This window comes from Microcaecilia unicolor, chromosome 13 (genome assembly GCF_901765095.1).
Source record: "Microcaecilia unicolor chromosome 13, aMicUni1.1, whole genome shotgun sequence".
NCBI classification, from domain to species: Eukaryota; Metazoa; Chordata; class Amphibia; order Gymnophiona; family Siphonopidae; genus Microcaecilia; species Microcaecilia unicolor.
In genome coordinates this window covers 55,624,199-55,649,882 of record NC_044043.1, presented here as the reverse complement: position 1 = coordinate 55,649,882, position 25,684 = coordinate 55,624,199, and the positions used below count along the sequence as shown (strand labels likewise).

The following is a 25,684-nucleotide window of genomic DNA, read 5'->3' as shown; positions in this document are numbered from 1 at the left end:
ATTTCACAGACTCTCGCTTATTTTTAAAAGAACTTAAGAGCTGTGCCTTTTGAGCATATCTATGAAATTTTGCTATTATAACTCTGGGTTTCGTGGCATCCGATCTCGCTGGGCCCACCCGGTGTACTCTGTCCATTGTTATCTCCCCTTGAATGGCCACCTCAGGGAAATGCGCAATTAGCCAGGTTTCCAGGGTCTTTGCCAGCGACGTCTCCGCTAACGACTCAGGGAAGCCAACAAACCTGAGATTGTCCCTCCTCGCCCTGTTTTCCAGCTCCTCCAGTTTGTCGTGTTGTGTTTTAATTATGGCCTCCATACTGTCCACTTTATCCTTGTACTCCTGCAGCGTGTCTTCCACATCCGAAACTCTGCACTCGATCTCTCCGGTGCGCCGTTGTAGATCTGTTGTGGACTGCGCAATTCCTGCTATTTGTTCAGAAAGCTGCTGCAGTCGGGGGTCTAATGCTTTAACTACAGCTTCCGTCAGTTCCGCCGTTAAATTTGCCTGGGCCGACCGGGGCGGTGAGTTAGGCGCCATTTTGTCTTCTCCCGATTTTGCCTTGTCCGCGCCTCTGCGAGGTGGTTTAGCAGCCATCAGCGTTTGCGAGTTAGTCAGAAATTTGTCCATATATTCTCGGACCGTTCTGCACCTTTTTCTTTCTCGATCTGGGTATTAAAAGTCGAATTTCAAGGTGTTTGGGGGAGTTCGGGCCTCGCAGCAATCCCAGGTGCGTCTGCTGTTATTCACAGCATCACGTGACCCCCTTCATCTGGATATTTATGTGGGTACCGATCTAAATATAGCAGGTATCCTAGATAAGTACCGGTGGCTTCTGAATATCTAGGTGTTCATTGCTGATATCTTGTATGGCCTGACATGGGATATCTGGACATAAAAAGCCTGCAGTGGCCAGTGTTTAAAAATAAATACAGACTACCACCTCGACAGAGACTACTACCTCGACACCTCTTCTGCAGTTTTTAATTTGTGGATTTTAAGAGCTTGATAATATTTTTTTTTAAAACATGTGTAAAGGTTTGGACGCCCTTCTAGATATTCAGTCCTTTTTTTCAAAAGTTGCTGGCCTTCAGTTAGGGGCCTTTTTTTACTAAAAGATGTTAATTCCCAGATTCTAAATAGTGCGCCTAGAGATTGGTGTGGATTCTGTAACAACGCATGCAATTTAATTGGCTTAACAAGCTGAGCGCTGATAACAGCACTTAACAAGCAATAATGAGCACTAATTGGCACTAATTAAAATTTAGGTACACAACTCGCTAAGCATATTTGCACCGAACGTCTAACGCATACAGGCAAAAAGGAGCGTGGTTATGGGCATTGACATGGACATTTCGTGGGTGTTCCAAAATGTATGCACATAGTTATATAATATTTCTCAGTACGTGTAAATCTATGCGCTGGGATTTACACCACATTTTTGTTGGTGTAAATAAATGCACATAGATATAGGTTGTAAGCTCTTTGAGCAGGGACTGTCTTTCTTCTATGTTTGTGCAGCGCTGCGTATGCTTTGTAGCGCTATAGAAATGCTAAATAGTAGTAGTAGTAGTAGTAGTGCTGAGATATCAACTAAGTGTATTCTGTAATCGGCACCTAAATCTAGGTGCCGATTATAGAATACACTTGGCAATGATTTCAGCACTAATTATATTTTTTTAGGCATCATATATAGAATCTTCTAAGCCCTTTTAATGTGTAATTAGCGTTTGAAACTAGGCTACCACACCAATGCATTAAAAAGCTTTGCAGTATTTTTCCTGTTTCTGTATATTAAACCGTGTATTTAATTTTTCAAGAGTTTTTCTCTGAGGGGGTGTGGCATGGGTGTGGAAGCATTAACCAGCTAGCACGTTATGATGAGTGCATGCTAATTGGCTAACACAGGAGCATTCAGCACCTTCTAAATAGGAGGCGTTAAGAGTGCTGTGCCCGTGCTAACTTTCTGCAGGTGACACAGGTTAAAGGGAACATTTGTATACAACCTGCAAATAACAAAAATGAAAAAAAAACCTAAAGTGCCATGTTAAATCTGGGCTTAGCATGTGGCTAATACCTGCGCTATAATGTGTTCAGCCCAGATTTTACCGCACTTTTTTTTTTTTTTTTTTATTACATTTGTACCCCACCCTTTCCCACTCATGGCAGGCTCAATGTGGCTTACATGGGGCAATGGAGGGTTAAGTGACTTGCCCAGAGTTGCAAGGAGCTGCCTGTGCCTGAAGTGGGAATCGAACTCAGTTCCTCAGGACCAAAGTCCACCACCCTAACCACTAGGCCACTCCTCCACTCCAAATCATTGGCCTCCCCATCGGGGAATCGAATCCCGGTCTCCCGCGTGACAGGTGGGGATACTTACCACTATACTAACGAGGACTAGTGAAAGGGCCCCTTAACAGCTCACAGTTAAGCAAATACTGTGACCCTTTTAATCCTTCATGTTGCAATTGTTCAACAGCGGAGGACCCCTAAGCAGCTATCTGAATATTTTAAAATGAAGATTAGGGAGACTTGCAAAGCAGCAGAAGTCTATTAAAAAAAGCAACAAAAAAACCCCAAAACATCTAAATGCTTCCAGTTAGCAGTTTTAAATGTCAGAAACAATGGTCTGAATGGGAGAGCTGCCAGAAGGAAACCTTTTTCTACAACCTCATCACAAACGTTATCTTCTAAAGTGCGCAAAAGAAAACCTTGATAAGCCTGAAACATTTTGGAACAAAATGCTTTGGATTGATGAAACAAAAATTGAATTGTTTTACCATAACCACACAAGATATGTTTAGAGAAAGACTCTTTAGCTGGCTACAGAAACAAATTTGGAAGCTGTTACTGTTGCTGCAGGAGGTGTTTGATAAATTAATAAAATAAATATTAGTTGCCCAAACAGTTTTGTAAGAGACTTTATTAAATATAAAGCATGGCACTACAGTACCAAGACAGCTCAAACATAATCTCTTTCTATGTAACAGAAACTTTACAAAAACAGTTTTTCTTTTTTAAATGACATACCATCTTTCTTTTATCATGATGAGCACTGTGTCATTTTAACACTTTCTATACAGCATCCTCAACGCAATAATTTTAACCCCTCTTTACCCTTCTCCACCGTCCTCACTTCAACCCACTTTAAGGAGAGAGCCTGTCTCACACCCGTACCAAATAAAAAATCAGGTTACAAAATCTCCCAAAATCAACAGTGAAGTTGTATGTTCCCTCATGAAAGCTGCCCAAATGTTACGAGTCCAAACCGTCTTCTTTTAGGCTGCACAATCAACTTCTCCATGTCATAGGAGCCAACTTTTCAAAATGATTGGGGGGTGCTAAACCCAGTAGAAATGACCCCTCTCTGTACGCAATCATGGAGGTTGCTCGATATTGAGGGTGCTCAAGCATCCACAGAGCTACTACTACTACTACTACTACTACTTAGCATTTCTATTGCGCTGCCAGGGTTACGCAGCGCTGTACAAGTTTAACATGGGGAAGGACAGTCCCTGCTCAAGAGAGCTTACAATCTAAAGGTAACAAACTATGTAGTCAGTGTAGGTATCATGAATGGGGAAGGTGGTTAGGCGCCAAAAGCAAGGGAGAAGAGATGGGCTTTGAGTAAGGACTTGAAAATGGGCAGGGAGGGTGCATGGCGTATGGGCTCGGGAAGTCTGTTCCAGGCATAAGGTGATGCGAGGCAGAAGAGGTGGAGTCTGGAGTTAGCGGTGGTAGAGAAGGGTACGGATAGGAGTGATTTGTCCTGAGAGCGGAGGTTACGGGTGGGAACATACGGGGAGAGGAGGGTAGAGAGGTAATGGGGGGCTGCAGATTGAGTACACTTGAAGGTCAATAGCAGAAGCTTGAACTGTATACGATAGTGGATCGGGAGCCAGTGAAGCGACTTGAGGAGAGGGGTGATATGAGCTGACTCCTAAGACCCACATTTTGACTAGCTACTTATTTAGTGGAGGACGGGTCAGCTATTTTTAAAAGGATACCGGATTCAATTTAGCTGCACATATCACATATGCTGGACTCAGTAATGCCCACTTTTTAAAAAAATTGCAGCCTGTAAATTACAGCTGTTTGCATCCTGACCAATGTTCCCTCTAAGTGGAGCACATGAGCGACATACATTTAATTTATTTATTTGGATTTTTGCTCACACCTTTTTCAGTAGTCGCTCAAGGTGATTTACATTCAGTTACACTGGTATATTTTAGGAGTGTTGCTCACAGATTTTACATGGTTTCTCACAAAAAATTTTTTTGTGTGCTATATACAGAAATGCATTGCCAATACTGGCGCTCAAGAATTGTTGGTTTTTAAAACTTGCTGCTCATACACACACAAAAAAATTTGCACACACCAGGCCACTCCTTAGAGGAAACCTTGGTCCTGACTCTTGCAGGGTGGTTCGATCATATCACACCACTTGTTTGCAAAAAGTGAATTGGCGGAAGGAACACTGGCTAGTCTTAAACCCTGAAAAAATAACAGCATGCTTGCTTACAGGCCATGCAGCTCTTCCAACAGGAGCAGTCCAAGACAGTCTGCTGCCTGAGGCAAAGGGATGGTCTGCCACCCTGGCTCCATTCTTGCCCCCCCCCCCCCCCCCAATCTGACATTTTCTCCCTTCCTTCCTTCCCCGAATATACCTTCTTTTCTGGCTTGCCAAAAGTCAGGATGACAGCGGTTCCCATATGCTGCCCTGCTGCTGGCCCCAGCCACTTCTTTCTACTGTGGCCTGCCCCACCTCTGAGGAAACAGGAAGTACGTCGGAGAGGCAGGCCATAAGAGAGAAGGGGTCAGCGGCAGGGTAGCATATGGGAACCTCTGCCGCCCTGACTTTTGGAAAGCAAGAAAAGAAGGTAAATTTGAGGAAGGAAGGGTGGGGGTGATGCCAGAGCATGGCAGGCGTGGGGGTAGATGCCACTCCAAAAGAGTGCCGCCTGAGGCCCTCACCTCAGATGGCCTAATGGTAGGGCCACCACTGTCCTCCAACAATACCTCCTTATGCTTTTTGATATCCCTGTTCCTCCTGTTTACAAGTTCAAGTATCTAGGAGTCTGGCTGGACTCTAAGCTAACCTTTTCCCCCGCAAATTTCATCGGTCATTAGAGCTGGTTTCTTTGCTCTTCGGAAACTGAGATCAGTTTACGGTTATCTAAGCTTTGAGTCCCTTCACACACACACTGTTATGGGCTCGCACATAGATTACTGTAAAATAGTTTATTCGAGGAATCCGAAAACTGAATTAAAACGGTTACAGACATTACAGAACACTGCAGCAAGGATTCTTTGTCACGCCAGTCTGTGTGACCACATATCTCCGTTACTTATTAGGCTTCCCTGGTTACCCATCAAATATCAAGTAAAATTTAAGATTCTATCGTTGCTGTTCAAAGCATTTTATACAGACACCCCTGATTATCTTGCTACCTTAACTATTCCATATATTCCAACACGTAATTTCCAATCATTTAATGATCATAGGATGGTCCTGCCCAGCCTGTCAAAGGCTTACTGGGAGTTTACATGAATCGGTGCTTTTGTACTTTTCTGGTCCATTTTTATGGAATGCATTGCCTATTTCTCTTTGATCTGAGACCTCTTTCTAGCAGTTTAAGGTTGGGCTCGAAACTTACTTTTTAAAATTTGGCATTTGAAGGTTTTCTATATAACAGATCCTAGACTTGAGTGTCTGTTCATGCAGGGTTCTCTATATCAGGGATTTGCTTGCAGTCAGCTGTTGCAGAATGTAACTGATAGTGTGATTGTGGAATTCTTGTATGCTTGTAAATTGATTATGGCATTCTTTCCCCACTTGAATAGTTTTATTGTATCCCATTTTGACAAAGGTGGTTTTAGCAAATTTTAATAAATGATGTGCCACCATTGGCTCCCAGTGCAGTACAGGATGAAACACAAAATTTTAACCTTAACTCACAGATCACTTCATACAGAAACCCCATCCTACCTAGCCTTTCTTATATTCCCACAAGAGCGCTTTGGTCTGTGTTCAAATTTAGCCTTTCTATACCCTCTGTTTCTCATGTACAGAGGGAGTCCACACAGAAAAGTGCTTTCATCTACATGGCACCAGCCCTTTGGAACAGTGTGCCCATAGCCTTATTTGGTGAACCATCTTGCATGAAGTTCAGGGCGGAAATTAAGGTCTCCCTCTTCACACTAGCTTTTCCATGCGCTGCCAGTTTCTAGGGCATTTGGGGAGAGGGGGGAAGGGTGGTATGGACAGCTGTGGGTCTTGACTTTTTTTTTAATTGTCTAAAGGCTGTTCCCTCTTTTCTGTCCTATCAGTTTTTTGTAGTTCTTTTCCATTCAGATTTATGGTTAGCAAATTGTAAACGGCTTTGATTGCCTTTCCAAGCCTCATTAAACATTAAACTTAGTGCATAACCAAAATTTTCTCTGGCATTCCAAGAAGTGATATGGAGAGGTTTAGCAAAAAGACACCTAGATCCTGTGGAGTCTCCAGACCCACCAGGTTCTTAATTCTGTAATTTATTGCCTTTTGTTAGGTGCTATTCATGGACAGCTCCACCATGTACCAGTCTACTTTCACCCCCATATCTCCTCCAGCATCAATCAATCAATCACACCCAAGCAGCATTCAGAGTGTCTGCTGGGGATCAGGTATCAGTCTGTAGCTATTCTCTTGAATATAGACTTCTGTGGATGTTCTTTCCAGATCTCTGTTCTCATTGCTTGATTGTATAGTGAGTTCCCATTTGTCCCTATGTTCCCTAAGAGGTGAGCCCATCCCTCATACCTAATGCTGAAATTAGGTCCCTGGTGGAGTTTCTCACCTCTTACAAATCCTCCAAATATGGATGTTCTCTTGCTACCTGCTTGCTCACATCCCCCTCTCTGCCCAATGCACCACTTGCAAATATGAATAATAATGGTATGGTAAAAGTTGAAACGCCTCCCTAAGGGATACAATAGGAATGAATTTTCTCCTTTTTATACACTTCTCCTATTTCTCGCAGCCCCTTCTGCTCCCACTGCCGATTAAACTCTAGCCTAGTTCCAACCCTGGAGGGAATGTTGTATTATTTTGCTGTCAGGGTTAGTGGAGATATTTCCCCATTATTCTTCTAGGAGTATTGATCCAAGCAGTGAATTGTATGATCAATATATGCATTTGCCTCCACCACCCCCCCCACCCCCCATTATAGGTTCTAATCCTCTTTGATGTCCTCACAATGCCTGCCAGCCAAACTGTCCCCACCAGCTATTGCTCAATCTGTTTTCAGATATTGTCCACTTTGGAACTGATCTAATCAACAACCTCCCTATCGCTGGATGCTAAATACCACCACTGCAGGTTAGGCACATTAAAACCACCTGCAAGCATATAGAACCTATACAGGTTTTTTATTCCCCCAAATAAAGACCATAACCCTCTGTTGTTCTCCAGCTATCAATCTCTTAGGAATCTCTGCAAGACAGACCTGGAATAGATAAAGTAATCTACGGAGACTGTTCATTTTAATTGTCACTATTCTACTCAACCATGAAATTGTTAGAGTTGATGCACCTCTAGGTCCTTGCTAATTTGCCAAAACACTGCTGGATAGTTTGCTTCATACAGTGTCTCAGGAGAGCTCGTCAGATTCTTATCTTAATATCTGATGTGGTTAGTAACTCACGTAAATGAAAAGCTCAGTTGAAGGCGGCCACACAGTGTCTGCAGCAGATTAATATTTAGAGTCTCTGTTTTACATTCATTTTAAACCCCTAAACTCCTTACATAGCCCTCTATAAGTTTATGGAGACTGACTTCTCCATTGACATCTCTTCCCAATAGCAAGTCATCTGCAAATAACGCTATTCCATGCTCTGTTTTAGTCAAGCGTATCCCCTTAATACTGGGGTCCTTGCATATCATTTGGGTTAAAGGCTCTATAATAAGTGCAAAGAACATCCCTATTCCCTCCTGCCCCCTCCCATTCTCCAGCATCTGTCTGTCTCCCCTTCACCGCAGGGTCCAGCATCTGTCTTCCCTCCCATCTGCAATATGGCATGTTTCCCCCTCCACATTCCTCTCTCCCACCCATGGTCTGGCATAGCTTTCTCTCTCTTCCCGCCATACTTGCCCCTGTGGTGCAACATCTCTCCTTTTCCCCCCCCACCCCACCCCACCCCTATACAGGGAGATTAACACAGAACACAGATGGAGAGATGCAGGGACTTGTAGTCTTTCTTTCCTCGGGTAATGTGGTAAGGAAATCAGAACTACGAGTCCCTGCATGCAGTGGGGTAAAGCCAGGACTGGATCAGTCCTGTTTATGGGACCAAGTTAATTTTTCAGTGTTACAGGACCAAAGATAACTAGAGGCTTCTGTTGAGATTTTTGCGATCTTTGATGCTCTTTGCAGTCTTCATATTTTGTGCAGTATTGGTTGAGCTCCTCAAAGACCTTGGACCAAAATTTCTCCCATTCATGTGCTAAATTAGTCCAGAAATTACTCTCCCATACTTCTTCAGTCTATTTGATGCCTTTCTGCTACAATGGAGAAAGAAGACGAGGTCTAATAACCTGCAAGCAGGTTAGCTATATCCTTAGCAGCTTGCAGATGAGTTGGCAGGCGGGATCTTGTCATCTTCTAGGGGGATCAGGTTTCCAAAACTTTTCAGTGCCTAAATTTCACTCAATTTAGGAACCTGCATTTAGTTTTGGATTAATTTTCCCAGATTTGGAAATCAAAGTTAGGTGCCTAGTATAAAAATTAGTACAGTGTGCTTAATAGCTTCTCCCTGACCCTACTCTAACTCCCTCCCCCCCCCCCCCCCCCACAACATAGAATCCTACATGTATGTGGTCCAGCCCTACTTGGTTTTCAAAGGGGATTATCCATTCAAAATTTCACCTCTTTGTTACTGTATTACTGAGCTGTTTCTCTGCTGAGCAGGAGCGCTAAGGATTTCTAGCTCTGGGCAGGGAGTCAGAAAATTAGGACTGGAGCAAAACTTCTTAATGGCATGGAGTTAACGTTGGCAACAGTAAAAGCAAAAACCTAAGAGAATGGGGCCCTTAGAATCTCACTTCCCTGAGATGGCATCTGCTTCCTGATCTGGCAGATCTGAGACCCTCTGGAAGCAACCATGAACAGGAGCAGGGGATGAGGTAATGTGTGAGAAGCAGGAATGGCTAGCCCCCCTCCGTCCCCCCAGCTTTGTACATAAGACCTCTGAGCCCCAGAGCTGTTTCCTCATAGAATCAGAAAAGTGGGACTATAATGGGATCATGCCACTCAGACAGCACTGAGAGCTGGCTGCCAGCCCTACAAACTTTTCCCACTTTTCAGGAAGCTCGGCCTCTTTCTCTCTCTTTGAGGGGACTAATAGACTAGTGGCTGCACTACCTTCGCCCTTTCCTCCCCCATCACCCGTGCATCCTCTGGCCCTGCCTTTGTCCCTTCTTCTCACCCTGCTTTCACCCTTTTCTCACATCCGCTCGCTCTGCTTTTCACTGCTGCTTCTTGTCTTTTCCAATGCATGCTCTCATTGCTCCCGCTTTGACTTTTTCAAAGCAGCTGTGCAGCCAGGAAGTTTGACACTTTGTTCTGATCCTGATGGTGCCAGCGGTGGTTGGTGTGTAAGTGCAATGGATAATTTCACCACCAAAAATATATTAGAGACCAGAGAGATACATAAAGGTTATGGAGATGGATGATGGAGTCAGTTCAATGAGATAATTTGTGATGGGTTTAGTGCCCCCAGTCATTCTGAAGAGTCGGCTCCTATGTGTCCCCTGGTTTACAATGGGAAGTGTTTCATGAAGATAAAAGATGAGAAGTCCAATTTTAAGACTAGTTTGGGGCAACTACAGGAGGAGTCCTCATAAGAATGTTTGAATTGACTCCTTTTTCTCAAGAGTTTTGTTTTCTTATGGGAAAAAAAGAGGTTAAATATTAAAAATCTTCAAATCCAGTTACCCGTGTGCTGGATCCAGTAACTGCAGCCAGACTAATAAATGACTGTGCTCGAGATCTGGTTACTAAATCCAGTGAACATACCCAGCTTGTATCATCCTTTTAGTCAAATAAAAACTTTATATAATATCATTCACATTTCAAAGCTTGCACCAGTTCCTGAAGAGAAAATGAGGGGCAGTGCTAGTGTGTTAGTGATTTCCCTAAGTTCTGCTCTCTGTTGTACCCAGGACCCCTTGCAAGAGTGCTGAATGTCCTAGGTGAACCTTTGACCATGCCCCCCCATATCTTTCCTTTCTCTACCCATCCCTCTTCCATCCTCTGGAACACTTCCTGCTTTCTCTCTTCCCATCCCAGGAGTATTCCTCCTCCCCTTATCCCAGGGGAAAATATATATATATATATATATATATATATATATATATATATATATATAATTGTTGCATTTGTATCCCACATTTTCCCACCTCTTTGCATCCTCCCAGCCCCTCAGAAAAGCGCTCAGTCCATTACCTGTACAATTCCCCAATCAACTTTTTCCCACAGACCTCCAATAGAGACTGGCCTCCACCTGCTTAGAAAGAGCAGCTCTATACGCCAGTCTCATGGCATGAAATATGGGATCTACTGATCTCGTGATTGATACCCTGTAAACAGAAGGTTTACAGACCCTGTAAGCAGGAAGTTGATACTGTGTTTAGTGTTTCTCCACTTCTCTTGTGAGGCTGCTGTTAGTGGTGGAGAGTGAGGAATAAGCCTGCTGCTTTGATTGCTCAGGCTGGCTCTGCAGTTCGCCTGCTGCTTCTCCCCCCCTTTGCCTCCCAAGGTTCTTGCATTAGGTGAGAGAGCAAGAGACTCCTGCTCCAAACTGTGGAACCACTAGGCCAGTCTTACAGCCACCAAGTGCTTCTGCCAGCCCTACCTCGCCCTGCTTAGAGTTTGTTTCTCTCCCTTGCCTATGTTTTGATCCTGTTCTTTTGTATTGCAGAGGCACTCCATGTGTGGCAGTGGGAAGCTGACCAACAAGGGATCAGGAAACCAGGCCCGCCTGCGAGAGATGTGTCACACAGGTATAGAATCTCTGCATTTGCCAAACCTTCCTAGCGGTATAGAACAATCTTTAGGAACCCTGGTGCAGGGCTGGATTTATGTACAACTTGCAAGGGGCCTTACACTTCTCTAGCATGGAAAAACATTAAACCTAAATTTTCCTTCCTACTTAATCGAGGGGGACCTCTTAAATATTACAGCCCCACAATATGCATAAATCCAACCCTGCCCTGGTGCACCCCATGGCGGAGAGCTGCATGTCTGAGCATGATCCCTTAATACACACTGAGATCCATATATGAGGCATTTATTTGACTCGGACCTTTTTACGTTGTAGCTCACGGCAACTTACATTCAGGTGCAATAGGAGTTTTCTCTATCCTTGGAGACCTTAGGCAGGGGAAGACACCAGAGCCTATCTTGTGTTTGTTTCTCCTCTCTTTCCTTTTTTTTTTTTTTTTTTTTTTAATTCCAACATTTTATTGCAAAAAATAACACAAACAGCAGAGATATTAGAGTATCAACCATCACAACCTAATACATATCCTAAAACCCTTCCCCTCCTGAACTGCCCTCCCCCATGGAATTATAGAGCCACCATCACTTGGCTCGCAGACCTGACCGACATCTCCAATGCTCATAGGGTTGACAGATTTTCGAGAAACACAGCAAACAACTGTGCCTCGATGCAGTCAATGTGGACATTTGAAAAAGAAAATCCACTTTTTTGAAGAATATGTCACACAGATGGTAAAGACTTTTGTTTCCAGTTCCATGTCAGTGCCAGCTTCCATGCTGTAAAAAGATATATAGCCAATTTGTGTTGACCCAGAGTAATGTCCACTGGCTTGACATGCAACAGGAAGCACTCTGCCCAACATGGATAAGGCTTCTGTAGTACCTGCTGCACTAAATCCAAGACAGATGTTCTGTAAGACTGGACCCAAATCACATGTCCACCATCTATGAATAAATATGCCCCTTTCCCCACAGTCCCTCCAACAGTGATCTGAAGCTTCAGGACATATTTTTTTCAACCACTCGGGGGTACAGTACCAGAGATTAGAAAACTTTAAAACCATTTTCGGAGAGGTTACTCGCTACTGAGATTTTAAACAGATACTTGAATTCCTCTTTCCTATTTTGAATGGAGTTCTGCCCCCTCTTTACCTATTTTTTGTAGATTGTGACCTGTCTAGATGGTCCATCCGCATGGCGGGATAGTAAATAACAATAAACTTGGAACATGTATATACACAAATATATACCTTTTGGAGTAGGTATAAATTGTGTGAGAACATTTAAGCACCCAGAACCCAGCAGCATACATATTGCTTTTAGAAAATAACCATAAAATAAGGGCCTTTCAGCAACCTTTTGTTTGGCTTGCTGATACACGGCTGTTTGGCATAGTGCGGGATGTTTATGCTTGAAAATTACCTCTGTTCCTGTGTTGCCTGTTTAGCATCTTTCAACTGAGTACAATTGTCTTTTTCAAGATAAGTATTTCCTCACAGTGGACAATTGGTGTCCCTGGCAACGGGTACCATCTATAGACCCCTGACATAGGTGTTTTTAGCTGAAATAGGACCGTGTCGAGTCTAATCAATAAAGTCAAGCTGAGACACCCTTTACTTGAAGGCTCCTTGTTCTTTTTTGCTTATTGCTTTCTCCAGCCTTGGCACAGGCATCCTTTTAGAACCCTATTGCTGAAATGACTAGCGGTCCTGTTTTTCTCCTCAGTCAGATATAACTATAGCAGAGATCCAGTCCAGTCATTAATTTTTCCCTCCTAAGACCCAGCAATCACCATATTCAGGGAATGACAGGCTCTTCACCAGCCTGAGACTTCTTAGCATGACTCCTGTGCTGCATTGTTGACTTTGGGCATTCCAGACTCTCTTATTTTCTGGATAAAGTAGTGTAGTTGCCTTGTTATTCCACTTTAAAGGTAATAAATAGAAATATTACAAATAAAAAAAACAAAGGAAAGGAAAATAAGCTTTATTTTTCTTTTGTTTTATTTCTATCTATTACCTTTGTTTCCTGGAACTCTGCTAACTGCCTGTCTTTTATAATTGCATTTTTAGTAAGGAAAGAGACCCATGTGGAGCCTGAGTTCATGAAGGAGGCATCCTAGAATAACATTCCTCTTACAGATTGCCCTCCACAGTCCTCGAATACTGGACTAACATAGTGGTTGTGTGATGTGTGAATCCATTGCCTGCTTAGTTGTGTGCTGCTAATGTTTTCCAGCAGAACATTGGTTGTCTCCAGAGTTAACGAGTTAGTTGGTTTACTGTAAAACTAATTGAAAGCCTATTCTAACAGGTGGTTCTGAGTCATGGGAATGATCGACGTCAATATGCAAACAAATGTCACCCTCGTACCTGTCTCTAGTTTTGGAAATTACCTCTTTACCCAGATGTTTCAGCTACCATTTCAGGTCTAGGATGACACATTCATAGAAGATAATCCGTTTCAGAGACTTCAGTGGCATCTTCCTTCTAACCATTTCATTCACCCTTCTCCCCCCCCCCCCCCCCCAAAGACTTCATTGGCATTGCTCTCCTAATCATGACACTCACCACCAAAGGCTTCAGTGGTGTCTCCCTCCTAGCTACTTAATTCACCCCCCATAACTTCAGTGGTATCTCCCTCTTAGCCACTTAATTCACCCCCATAACATCAGTGGTTTCTCACTCCTACTCACTTCATTCACCCCCATAATTTCAGTGGCAGCAGCCTCCACGTCATTCATCTGATTGATAGTTTCTTTTCCCGCAGACATGTTAAAGAGACGAGCAGAGGAATTGAAACCTGACTATTTCCTTCCCAAAAACCCATCTCTGGAGTCCTTGAGCAAGCCTCTGTCACTCAGCTTTGGTACCAAAATGTCAGCACTGGCTTCCAGCAGCTTCAGCCCCCAGAGCAAACTGAGGTGAGAAGCTAATGTTGTCTTCCTTTCCAGTACACTCTGAGTACTGTCCTCTGACTTTCATGTATTCTGGATCTTGTGCTGCTATCACTGTAACACAGACCCCCCCCCCCCCCCACCACCTCTCTCTCCCCTATGTTGCAGTGTTCTCACACAGTCTCCTGGTCATATGTAGGAGGCCACCTGCTGTTTCCCATTTTCGCTAATGTGAGTGTTGACAATTGTCTAGGAGTATCTTTGCTCTGTACCCCTGGGGAGTCAGAACAAGGATCAGATTATGCTATTGTGGTGGTTGACTTTTTCTACCTTGTTGCTTGGCACCCATGACATTCTGAGAAATGTGTGAAAATTTCTCTGAAGATCTGTGATGTTTCAAAATGGGTTGTAAGTCCATAAAAATAAGTTTAACAACAGGATGTGAAAATGAGGTCCCTTATAGAGCAGAGTAAGCCAAAGGTCAAATCCTGCGTAAGTTGTTCAGAATCTGAAAATTCAGACACTTCTTAAAACCAAATAATATTTGAATTGTTGACTGTGAAAGCCAATTGCCACTGAGGAATTCTAGGCACAATCATGGTCGTCATCCTGTTCTTCCTACCAGACCATCGAACTGAAGGGCCAATGTAGTAAACAAACTGTACGCCCCATAAGTGCTGTAATATGCAAATGCAAAGTGGGTGGAATATGGAAGGGGCATGGGCAGGGCTCCCAGTTATGTGCATAATTCAGGCTTGGACTGAACATTCGGGCAACTGAGCAGTGCCCGAAGGCCCAGAGGTTCTGCCTGGTTGCCCAACACCAGTGCCCTGTTGCTCTAATGGCCTCTGCAGGAGCAGGAAGGAATCCCACTCTGCTTCTCTTCCTGGTGGTGCCGGTGCCACCGTGTTTTAAAAATGGCTGCCTAGACTTCCTGCTGCCAAGACCCACGAGACTACCTTGGGCAGGAAAGAGTGGGGTTCTTTGCTGCCCCCAAAGAAGCCACTAGACCACCAGAGCCCTTCAAGGTAGGACCGGGGAGGGTGACGGCAACTGCAGTGGTGCGGGAGGGGGCGGCAGTGGGGTGGTGGTCAGTGGTCAGGGTGGGGCCCGATGACCTTTACTGCCTGGGGGCCTGACCATTGTCAGTCCGCCTTTGGCATAATTTACAGAATTCTGTATGTTACATGTGCCCTTGCTGCATTTCAGTGCCCACACATACACCAGGAGGCATATTTTCAAAGCCCTTAGCCTTCCAAAGTTCCATAGAAACTTTGGAAGGCTAAGTGCTTTGAAAATATGCCTCCAGGTCTATGAGTGAACTGTGAGCACCTAAATGCAAGACATGCCGATACCTGGTTACACTAGTATTCTGTAATGGAATTTGGACACTTAGATGTCATAGAGTAGACTAGAATAAGATCTCAGAAGACAGGATCAGGGCGCCTGCAATGAAGTGTCCACCTATAGAATTGCCACCTTTGTCTGTTGAATAGGAGAGATGCTTAATAGTTCTGTTACCTCATATTGGAGCAGCAGAAAAATTGTCCAATTATCAGAGGGATATCCCTGTGCCATCTGGTCCAGTCCAGGGTTCAAGTGGCAAATGCAGAAGGTCCCAGTTTGATCCACAAGCCAGGTTTTCTGCTTACCAGATCACCATTCACACATCCCCAAGGAGGATGCTTAAGATGACACCAATGGTCTGACTCATGGCCCATGATCACGGGGTTAGGCAGTGGTGTGCTGGAGCAGGCTCTCACAGGCTCGCAAGAGCCGGTGGTTAAGTTTTTAAGAATTTTGGGAGCCGGTTGTTAAAGTAGGGCCCTCCATGGCTACTTTAACAACTGGCTCCCAAAATGTGGGCTTGGGCCCCCTGCTGAATTATCTTTTACTTTGCTGGTGGGGATGCTGAGCCCTGCCAGCCAAGTAAATAGACTACTGCTGCTCCCCGCTCCTTGTTTCCAGCTCTGGGCAGCAGGCTGGGACTTCTCGAGCATGTGAGAGAAGTTCCAGCATGCTGCTCATAGCAAGACGTTGGGAGTGGTGGCAGTCCATTTATTGGCTGCCAGCAAAGGTATGCCTAGCGTGCCCGCACGAAGGGAGGGAGGAGAGAGAGCCAAGTGTTGCCCCCACCCCCACCCCGGCCACCCCTGGCCCTTCCAAATGCAGAGCTGGCTACGTCCGGAGAAAGAGCCTGTTGTTAAAAATTTACCAGCACACCCCTGGGGTTAGGTCACTGCAACAGCCAATGGGAGAGGCTCTAAAATATGAGAATTCCCAGGTGGTTGTGAATAAAGGCTTGAGCCCAAAAAAGTAGGTAGGAATCACTGGGTAGAAAAAAAATAAACAACTCTGTGGGCTTGAAAGTTCATGTGGTGGACATGGCTACAATGGCTACAAGACCCCAGCACTCTTTTCCATATTCCTATACTTCTCTGGCATCTCTGCTTTTGTTCATTGTAGACTGAGAGATTAGACACTATTAATCCTCAGGGTCCTCTCTCTGTATTTAGATATTTGCAATTACTGCTTTGATTTCCTCAGCAGAACGAGCCTTGTCCATCTCTACCTTCTGCGGCAGAGATAAAATTAGAGGTCACTAGAACTGCATCTTATCATAATTAGATCTGCCTTTAGGTAAACTGATGTAATATTTCATCAATCCATTATTCATATCTTTTGGAGAGATACTAGTGAACATGCCACCTTCCGAAGCTTTAGTTTTCTTAGATTTTCAAGTTCTCCCCTGATGACAATTGTGTGTATTATTTTGTGTTTTGTGCTGCTTATCCTTCAATCTTTGCTTTTCAGTGTGGAGGTTAATCTTTGTGACCTGGCACCTTTTTATACTGCTTACGCTTCATGAGCTTTTATGGTCCTCATCTGTCATTTACGAGCTATGGAAGCAGCTTTCAAACCTCTAGCTTGCTTTATGCCCATTTGCACCTGCTATTTGAATGGGCTGGTCGAGAAGGGCAAAATAGCGTAAAATATTTAAAAGTCATGTACGTGAGTGGTTCCACTCCCCAGCCTAAGCTTCTACACTCCCAGCAACAACACCTCTCAGTACTTCTAGAGATACACCTGTTACAAAAGACTGTGCAAACGTTTACCCAGACTGAAGAGGGCAGTTTTCTGCCAGGGCAACTAGATGCCTTAACACAGCTGGATTGCTTTGGAAATTCATTTGTTTCTATGTTCCACTGTTTGGAATAGCATCAAGCTAAATTATTGATTTACCCTTTCATATGCCTTTTGTGAGCCCCCTGCCATGCTATCTATTCCTTGCATGAGATAAGAAGGCAGTGCTTGATCTTCAGATATGGTGGGCTGAACACTTGCTTCCAGGTCATGAGGGAAGGGTATAGTTGGGACAGTTCATATTGGTGTTTTAAAGACTGCTGTGATACTGACAGAGGACTGAGCCTTGCACTGCATGTTTCCTAAATGTTTCTTTCTTTCTGTAAACCTGATGATCGCTGTATATACTTCTCGAAGTTCTATAGTCCTTATGACATGGAGCAAGGTGGTTTTCTTAAGAATCCAACTGGAAGTGAAGGAGGAATTCTTTTTTTTAACCAGTGGAGCAAGGTTGAGGTTCTGATTGCCATTTTGCCTTTCTCTGGGTCACCAGTAGCACACAGTTGTCCAGAGGCATGTGAGTTGAACAAGGCTGGAATACAATGACTGGATGACCCTCACTTGCCCCCCCCCCCCCCCTTCGTATCTCTGTTAAATGCAAGTTCTGGTTATGTGCATTTGTTAGCACCTGTGAGGGCTTGATTGGTATAGCAACAGGTGTCCCTAAAAAACACTCCCTCACTGAGGTTGGCGTTTAGCCACCTTACGGCAGGTGGCACTAAGCTAGCTCAGATCCTTGCGCTCCTGTGTGATAAGAAATCTTAAGTCTATGCCTCCAGGGATTCCAGAGTTGTGTAATCACAAGTGAGGTAACTGTAGACTGCCAAAATAAGCTAATTATCCCTTGGCTATTGGAACTGTGGTATGCAATAAAGGAAGTTCTTGCATATTGAAGAGTGTAGCCAAGCCAGGGGCAGGCTACTGGAATTGGGACAGTGTTTGGGAGACTTTTGGAAGTACCAATCCTGAGAGGAAACAGGGCTGATTATTCTCCTTGCTTGTACATAAATAAAATTATTTTGACTTCCAACTGAAATTTGTATGCGAGTCTGTCACCACTCACGTCAAATTTAAAATTCTCTTACTAGTGTACAAATCTAGGCTCCCCTCTGCCCCTTCCTTCCTCAACAACCTCCTTATTCCCTATGCCCCCCTCCTTTGTCTCCATCCTACTACTACTGCTACTATAAATCATTTCTATAGCGCTACCGGTCGTACGCAGCGCTTCACAATTGAACATGAAGAAAAGACAGTCCCTGCTCAAAAAAGCTTACAATCTAAATCAAGACAGACAGACAGACAGGACCAATAAGGGTAAGACAGACAGTAGGACACATAGGGAAAGGGACTATTGAAGAGAGGAAGACAAGATAAAAGTTCCATCCCAACGATAATAACCTTCTTACGCTCCCTCCACCTTCGTTCATACATCTCACCACCACCTGTGACTTTGCTTTGTTATCTGGGCCCCAAGCTATGGAGTGACCTACCAGTCCATATCAGGAACTAGCCAGTCCTCTGTTTCTTCAAACAAGTTCTAAAAACCCACCTCTTTTCTATTTCCTTTCCTAGTACTATATAATTCCCCCTCCCTGCCTACTCTCCTCCTTACAATCTGGTGTTTTTGTGAACTGCTTTAATGCCTATGTATAGGCCTTTGGTAGTATATCAAATGTGTCAAAAAAAAAGTGTGAGGTCCTGCAACCAGCCGTAAACCATGCTATCACAGCATGCCTGAAAAATTTAGTGTGTGCAAAATTAGATTTCACACACATTAACCGACAATCAGTGCGCAATGTTAATTTGTGTTCGTTGTATTTTTTTAAACAAATGTGGAGTGAATTGAAAAAAAAATTTGAAATTGGGAGAAAAGGCCAATTGAGCCAAAACATCCCTACAGAGTTATAGTGTTAGTCCTGAAGAGAACTGGATTTCTCAAAAAGGATGAAAGAAGAGAAGTGGAGTTGTAGGTAAACCTTCCAAACACAATGCAAAAAGGTTCGCCTGAAGTATTTATTGTGAAATTACCACTAAGACTCGACACTCTTCCATCCTTCTTGAGGCATCTGCAGTGACTCTTTGGTTCCTCCACCTCGGTGGCGTTTTTCTGCTGAGAACTGGATTTCTGACAGGCTGTCTGCTGGACCAACATCAGGGTTTCCCAAAGGTGATGATGCATATGAGCTTTGAGGATCTTCATCCCTTCTGAAAAGTTTTAGTACCTGAAGCTATTTGGACTAGTCTGATGCTAACTGAATAAACGTTGTCTCAACCTGTGGGAAATCAAGTAGCAAGCTGGAGCTGAGCTGCACAGAGACCACTGATAACAGTAAGAAAGACCAGCTGACTTCAAACCTTTGGCACATGAGGCAGCCTGTCTTTTATGAACCCTTGTCCTGTTGTATGTATAGAGTGACTGTCCCACTTTAATTGGGGACATGGCGCTCAAAGCGCTTTGTGTTAAGGGACAAAACCAGCATGTCTTAGTTGACAGTCTGTAACCCAAAGGCTACCTCTGCCATTCCCTGCATTAATTTCACCTTTATTCATTTACACCTCTATGCAATGATTTTCAAAATGCACTTTGACTGGGACAAAATTTGCAATGTCATGCCTGGGTCACTATGTTCTGACGGTGGAGGAAGGGGTTGGTGCTAGTATGGGTTAATTCATAAGTCCTTGCCTTGTATGCACACTGAATGCCATGTTTTCCTTGCACTAGTGTGGAAAGGAAGGACCCTTTAGCTGCCCTGGCCAGAGAGTATGGGGGCTCTAAGAGGAATGGTCTGCTGAAGTGGTGTCAGAGGAAGACAGAGGGTTATCCGGTAAGAACAACTTTCCTCTATATGAGAAATAGTAGATTTTGAGGAAGGTCTGTGTGATAAGGTATAAATGTTTTGTCTCAAGTATCTGAGCTGCATTGTTCATAGTTTAGTTTATTTGAAATGCTGCTTAGGCAAATTAAATCAAAGTTTAGAGAAAGTAACCGATAAGGAAAATGGGGAAAAAAAGTAAATACGAACCAGGGGGGTAAACGAACATGGAGAAACAAACGGATCCAGAGGACACAATAGGATATAGAGGAGGCATAGAAATATTGTCATAGCTGAATCCAGGAATAAGGAACACACTTAAGCAGCATGTGAAAAGGCCTGGTGGAAAAATAAGTCTTCAAAGTTGTCTTTAAAATCTTGAAGGAAAATGACAATCTAACATCCAAGGGAAGGCTATTCCTGAGCATAGAAGCTTTAACACAAAAACAAGAGTCCCTGTTGTAATCCAGTCAAATTAGCTGATGAGATGGAACAACTAGGCAGTTTGTTGGGCAGAGCATAGTGAATGCGTTGAAAAATAGGGTAGCAAAAGAGATGATGGAAAAGACGGGAGACTAGAAGCAAAAACCTGAAATGAAATTGGGAAACCAAACTGGAGTAATGGGCGAAATGTAGTCAAACTTTTTCTTTCCGAAAAGTAGTTTAATGGACACATTTTTTATTATCTGGAGTCTTTTCAGCTGTGAAGAAGAAAGTTCCTGAAAAAAGAATTACAGTAGTCTAGTTTTGTTATGATAAGCAATAGAATCAGCATACACAATGATGTGGTATCCAGAAAAGAATGATTATGTATCTTAGTGTGAAAAAACATTTCTGAATGACTGATGAAATTTGAGAATGAAAGATCAGCTTGTCAGTTGTAACTCCAAGGATTTTAAAAGTACTTCTCAACAGAAGCAGGGTACATAATGGGTGACCCAAAAGGGGAGGTAAAAAGAGCAATGCAATGCAAAGAAGATAGTCTCAGATTAGCTCTATAGTAATGAACTGCAATTAAATGTGAATAAATCTGAGGCCAAGTCCAGTTTGGAAGAGAGAGAGGCCATAGAAGTGGAAGAAAAGGAATCAAATACATAAAGTAGCCGAGTATCATCCGCAGAGATTTTTAAAAAATGTGAAACCTAGAGTTTGAATAAGAGCCAGTGGGAAAAAAAATAAATATTAAAAAGTATAGGAACCAGGATCAATCCCTGAGGAACCCCAGAGAAAAGGGATATGGGGAAAGACAGCATATGATATATATCCTATTGGATAAGTAGGACTGAATTCATGTTTATTTATGAATTTTTTTGGATCATTTAATATAACACTTATAAAAAAAAAATAAAAACACCATCCAAGTGGTATACACAGTCACAAGAAAAGTATTATAGTAGGATCATAAAACAAAAAATACATAGACACACTAGGAAGGGATGTTTTAGCATAACAGTTATCAACCAGAGATTGCTGAGATACCGCCGAGGAGGGCCTTTCACATGGGGCTTTCCCCGGACGGAGCATGCCCAAAATGTGGAGCTCAGGGAGCTACACTTGGGCACATGTTCTGGACATGCCCAGCCACGTGAGCATTTTGGGAGAGACTGTTACAATGGATCTCAAGCATTTGGCAACTCGACTGGTGCCCTGGACCGGAGATGCTGTTTGGGAAACTACAAATGCAAGGCCAGGTGGCCCCGGGCCCGGGCATGCGGGAGTTTGCGGCTTGGGCCATCATTGTGGCCAAGAAAACTAAACTTACAGCTTGGTTGTCCCCGAAACCACTTCAAAACCAACTCTGGCGAGGGGAGATGATACAGCTGATGAGATTTGAAAGATTAGAAATTAATCATTGGCCCCCGGACAGAGATCTGAGATTTCAACGCAGATGGGGCCCCTTTCTAGACTCTGTCACCTGCGGCCAGAGGATACTTATTGAATATGTAAAAAAAATCAAACAAAAATGGACGTCTACAAAAGGACAATGGAACCTGCCTCGGGGGGGGGGGGGGAGAAGGGAGGGGGGATGGGTAGTAGACCCTGGGGGGGGGGGGGAGGGATGTTTAAATTGAGGGAGTGGGTGTTATGAAATTAAGTTGTAAAGAGAGTCCAGACACTGATAAAAATATAGAAGTGACTGTATTAGCGGAATACATTGCCTGGACATTATGCATTATAAGTATGTTGTGCTAAGTGAAAAGTTAATAAAAATCACTTAAACATAAATTGCTGAGATACAAAAGGATAAAAGGTTAAGACTGTGTCAGAGATGTTGAAGTTGGAAAGATACTGGAGAAGAATGGAATGGTTGACCAAATCAGAAGCTGAAGATAAACTGAGAGAAAAGAGTAGAACATCTTTTCGGAGTCAGGCTAGTTTTAACAAAATCGAGAAGACCTAGTAATTTACTTTCAGTAGAATGATGTGGGTAAAAGCTTGTTTGTCTAAAGTAAAGGAATTCAATTTTTTTTTGTTTTAAATTAAATCCATTAATTGTGAAGCAACTAGTTTTTCTGTGAATTTTGCCACAAATGGAAGAGTAGAGACGAGTGTGTAATTTGAAATGCAAGATAGATCAGACTATGGATCTTCAAGACAGGGATAAACAATAGCTTATTTCCAATCATCAGATAACCAGCCATTAGACTAGAAGAAATCACGAATAGTAGAGGGGGTAAAAAGGGATTGAAAATATTTTTAAGAAAATGAGCTGGTAGAGGGTCAGTGAATGCAGAAGGAGGGTTTCATAGAGAGATGGTTTTTGAAAGGGTAATCAAGTTTCAAGTTTAATAAGGCTTGAAATACCCTCCAATGAGACAGCTTTCAGAACGGTTTACATAGTGCTGGAATGGAAATACATCTAAAAATAGAATCTTGATAAAAGGGAGGAAAGTAGTGAGAGAACTGTATGGGACAGAGGCGTCATCTGTGGGAGAAATAAACATTAAGGTGGAATTGTAAGATATAAAGTTGGATCCTAATTTTGTATTTTGTCTGAGAAATTGAGTACAAATTGGTCAGCAGACAAGTTGCTGGATGAGAAGAATTAGACATCTGTGATCAGGGATGCCAACACCTCTGGCTGAGGCCTCGCACAGAGATTGTCATCTCATTGAAATCTTTCTCTTATAGCCTAAAATAAATACTGAGACTCTTGGTTAGAAATTGAGGGGGATGTTTACTAATGTGTGCTAATAGGGCCAGTGTTAAACATACTGGGACTCAGGACACAGAGATTTGGGAAAGGATCCCAAAGCCCACCAGCACACTGCATCTCCTTCAGCTTCAGACCAGTGGCGTAGCTACAGATGGGCCTGGGTGGGCAAAGGCCCCCCCAGTCTGGTGACCAATGAAGCCCCCAGACCCACCTCAGTGGTAGCTGCCTCACTCCCCTGCCCCTCTCTTCTCCACCCTCAGATCCAGTATCTGCCCCTCCGCACTCATGTCTCAGCAACTGCTCCTCTCTGAACCCCCCCATTCCCTCTCCTCTCCGTTCTACCTGAGAGTCATCGGTGGTGGCAGCAATTCACATTTGCAGCCTGTGCCAGTCCAACAGACTTCCTTGTGCCATGTTCCACCAGAGAGGAAACGGGAAGTGATGTTGCAAGGGCAGGACATGACAGAGGGAAGCCTGCTGGGGCTGGCGCAGTTCTCAGGTAGAACGGGGAGGGGGTTCAGAGGAGGGGGGGACATTGATGAGCCACAGGCTGGGGAAGGACAGATGCCAGATCTAGGAGCAGAGGAGCGGGAGAAATTTTTGAAGGGCCCACCTATGTTTACTCTGGACCCACCCAAAAATGGCAGGTCTGGCTACAACACTGCTTCAGACATGCTTGGTGCCCCCTATAGCTGGGAAACCCAGGTAGAAGCCAACCAAGTTTCGGTTACAGCACCTAAACCAGCCCAAAATCCTCTTTATGCCTGGTTTGGGTTTTGACTGAAAGGCTGTTTTAATTTTCAGCCATGTTTTTGGTTTGGCCGAAAATTACCATGTATTTTCAGTGGAAGACAAAAATTTGTGCTTTGCCCTGTTTTGTCTCTGTCTCTCTCCCTCCTGCCTCCCGAACAGGAGTTGCCCCTTCTCCTGCATCCCCACTCCTAGGCCCTCCCCCCAGGCCTATCTTACAATCCTAGGGCAGTGTTTCCCATGCCCAGTCCTAGAGAACCCCTTGCCAGTCAGGTTTTCAGGATAACCACAATGAATATGCATAAACTTGATTTGCATACATTGCCTCTATGATAAGCCAATCTTTCATTTATATTCATTGTAGTTATCCTGAAAATCTGACTGGCAAGGGGTACTCCAGGACCAGACTTGGGAAACACTGGTCTAGAATTGTAGTTGGGGCAGGAGAGATCCCCAGTTACTCCTGCCCATGCTGGCTTTGCTCTCAAAATAGCTGCTGCGACTGGGGCAACCCTCCTGCCCTGACTACACTACTGGGACCACCAGGGATTGTAAGGTAGTCCTGGGGGGAGGGGGGAGAGACTACTTTTTGTATTCTTTTCTTTTGTGCTGCGATTGCAAGTAATGTAGTTAGGATCTTGCAAAATAGTTACTTTATATGGTAAATAGTGTTCCAAATGTTTTTGATATAAAATTCTAGTAGAAATTTAAGTCTATAGGGGGGTCTTTTACTAAAGTTTAGCTCACATTATCTGCAGTAGGACTCATAGGAATAAAATGGGACCTGCTGCAGATAACGTGAACTAACCTTTAGTAAATGACCCCCTAAATTTTGGGATAAGCTCCTTAGGAATTTCCCTCTATGGAGTTATGACATCAACTGTCACTCTGAGTTTGATGCAGAGTCATCCACTGTAAAAACACTCTGGCTTTTAGTTTGATTTCATTAGCCACAGTCCATGTATGTGGAGACTATTTAGCCTGGAGGTAAAATATGGTCTTTCATTATTTAAATTATTATATTCTGGATTTGATATTTTAGGTTTAGCAGAGGAACACCACAAAACACACAAATCAGACCAGCAACGGTGAAAAGAGAAGTGGTTTATTATGAAACAATTACCTAATGTGGCTATGTTTTGCCCACAGGCTGCGTCAGGGGTAAAACTAAAACACAAACATACTTACATATAGAGAACAGGCATGTGCAATGTGTGCTTTCGGTGTGGAAACGTGCATCTGTTTTCTTGTTCAGAAAATTAGTAGGGTCATATTGTAAAGGTAAATAAAAACTTACACCCTCAACTTGTCTCTTATACTCATTGACATAGTCAGTCTTAATCATCACCACTACTGGTGCTTTATTAGAAATTGGCAGGCAAGCAGGATACAGCAAAAGAATTTGAATTTTTGCAGGTTCAATGTCCAAGGATTCCTATTATCTACACACTCCCTAAGATTCACAAGTCATTGCACAGTGCACCTGGGAGATCAATAGTATCTGCAATAGGTTCAGTTCTAGAACCTTTGTCAAGATTTGTTGACTCCTTCCTGAACTCTAATCCCACTAATTCCCTCCTATGTAAGGGACTATTAATATATTAAAATATATGAAATTAATTTTTCTTGTTACTTTAGATCTAGAGTCTTTGTACACTAATATATCTCTCAAGGAGAGGTTTTAGTATAATCAGAGAGGCTCTGAGTGATAGTACTATGAACTTCAAAATTCCTACTGAGTATATAATTGAATTAGCTGCTATTTCATTAAAAGAGAATTATTTCTTTATTGAAGCCACTTTTTTAAGAAAATTAAAGGCACTGCCATGGGTGCAACCATGGCTCCGTCCCTAGCAAATCTCTACTTGGTGAATTTTGAAAAAAAAA

At 43.3% G+C, this 25,684-nt stretch overlaps 1 protein-coding gene and 1 non-coding gene across 2 annotated transcripts in view; one reads left to right on the top strand and one right to left on the bottom strand.

The window, feature by feature from the left end:
• The window catches only part of SPECC1 (sperm antigen with calponin homology and coiled-coil domains 1), a 217,134-nt gene that overhangs the window by 107,790 nt on the left and 83,660 nt on the right, over positions 1–25,684 (top strand). Inside the window, exons 10-12 of the mRNA XM_030185806.1 lie at positions 10,958–11,039; positions 13,807–13,960; positions 19,800–19,902. Of these exons, the coding sequence (XP_030041666.1) occupies positions 10,958–11,039; positions 13,807–13,960; positions 19,800–19,902 (339 nt within the window). The remainder of the gene's footprint in view (positions 1–10,957; positions 11,040–13,806; positions 13,961–19,799; positions 19,903–25,684) is intronic.
• On the bottom strand, positions 2,324–2,395 carry TRNAD-GUC. The gene has a single exon. It is a non-coding gene; the product is annotated as a tRNA-Asp (tRNA).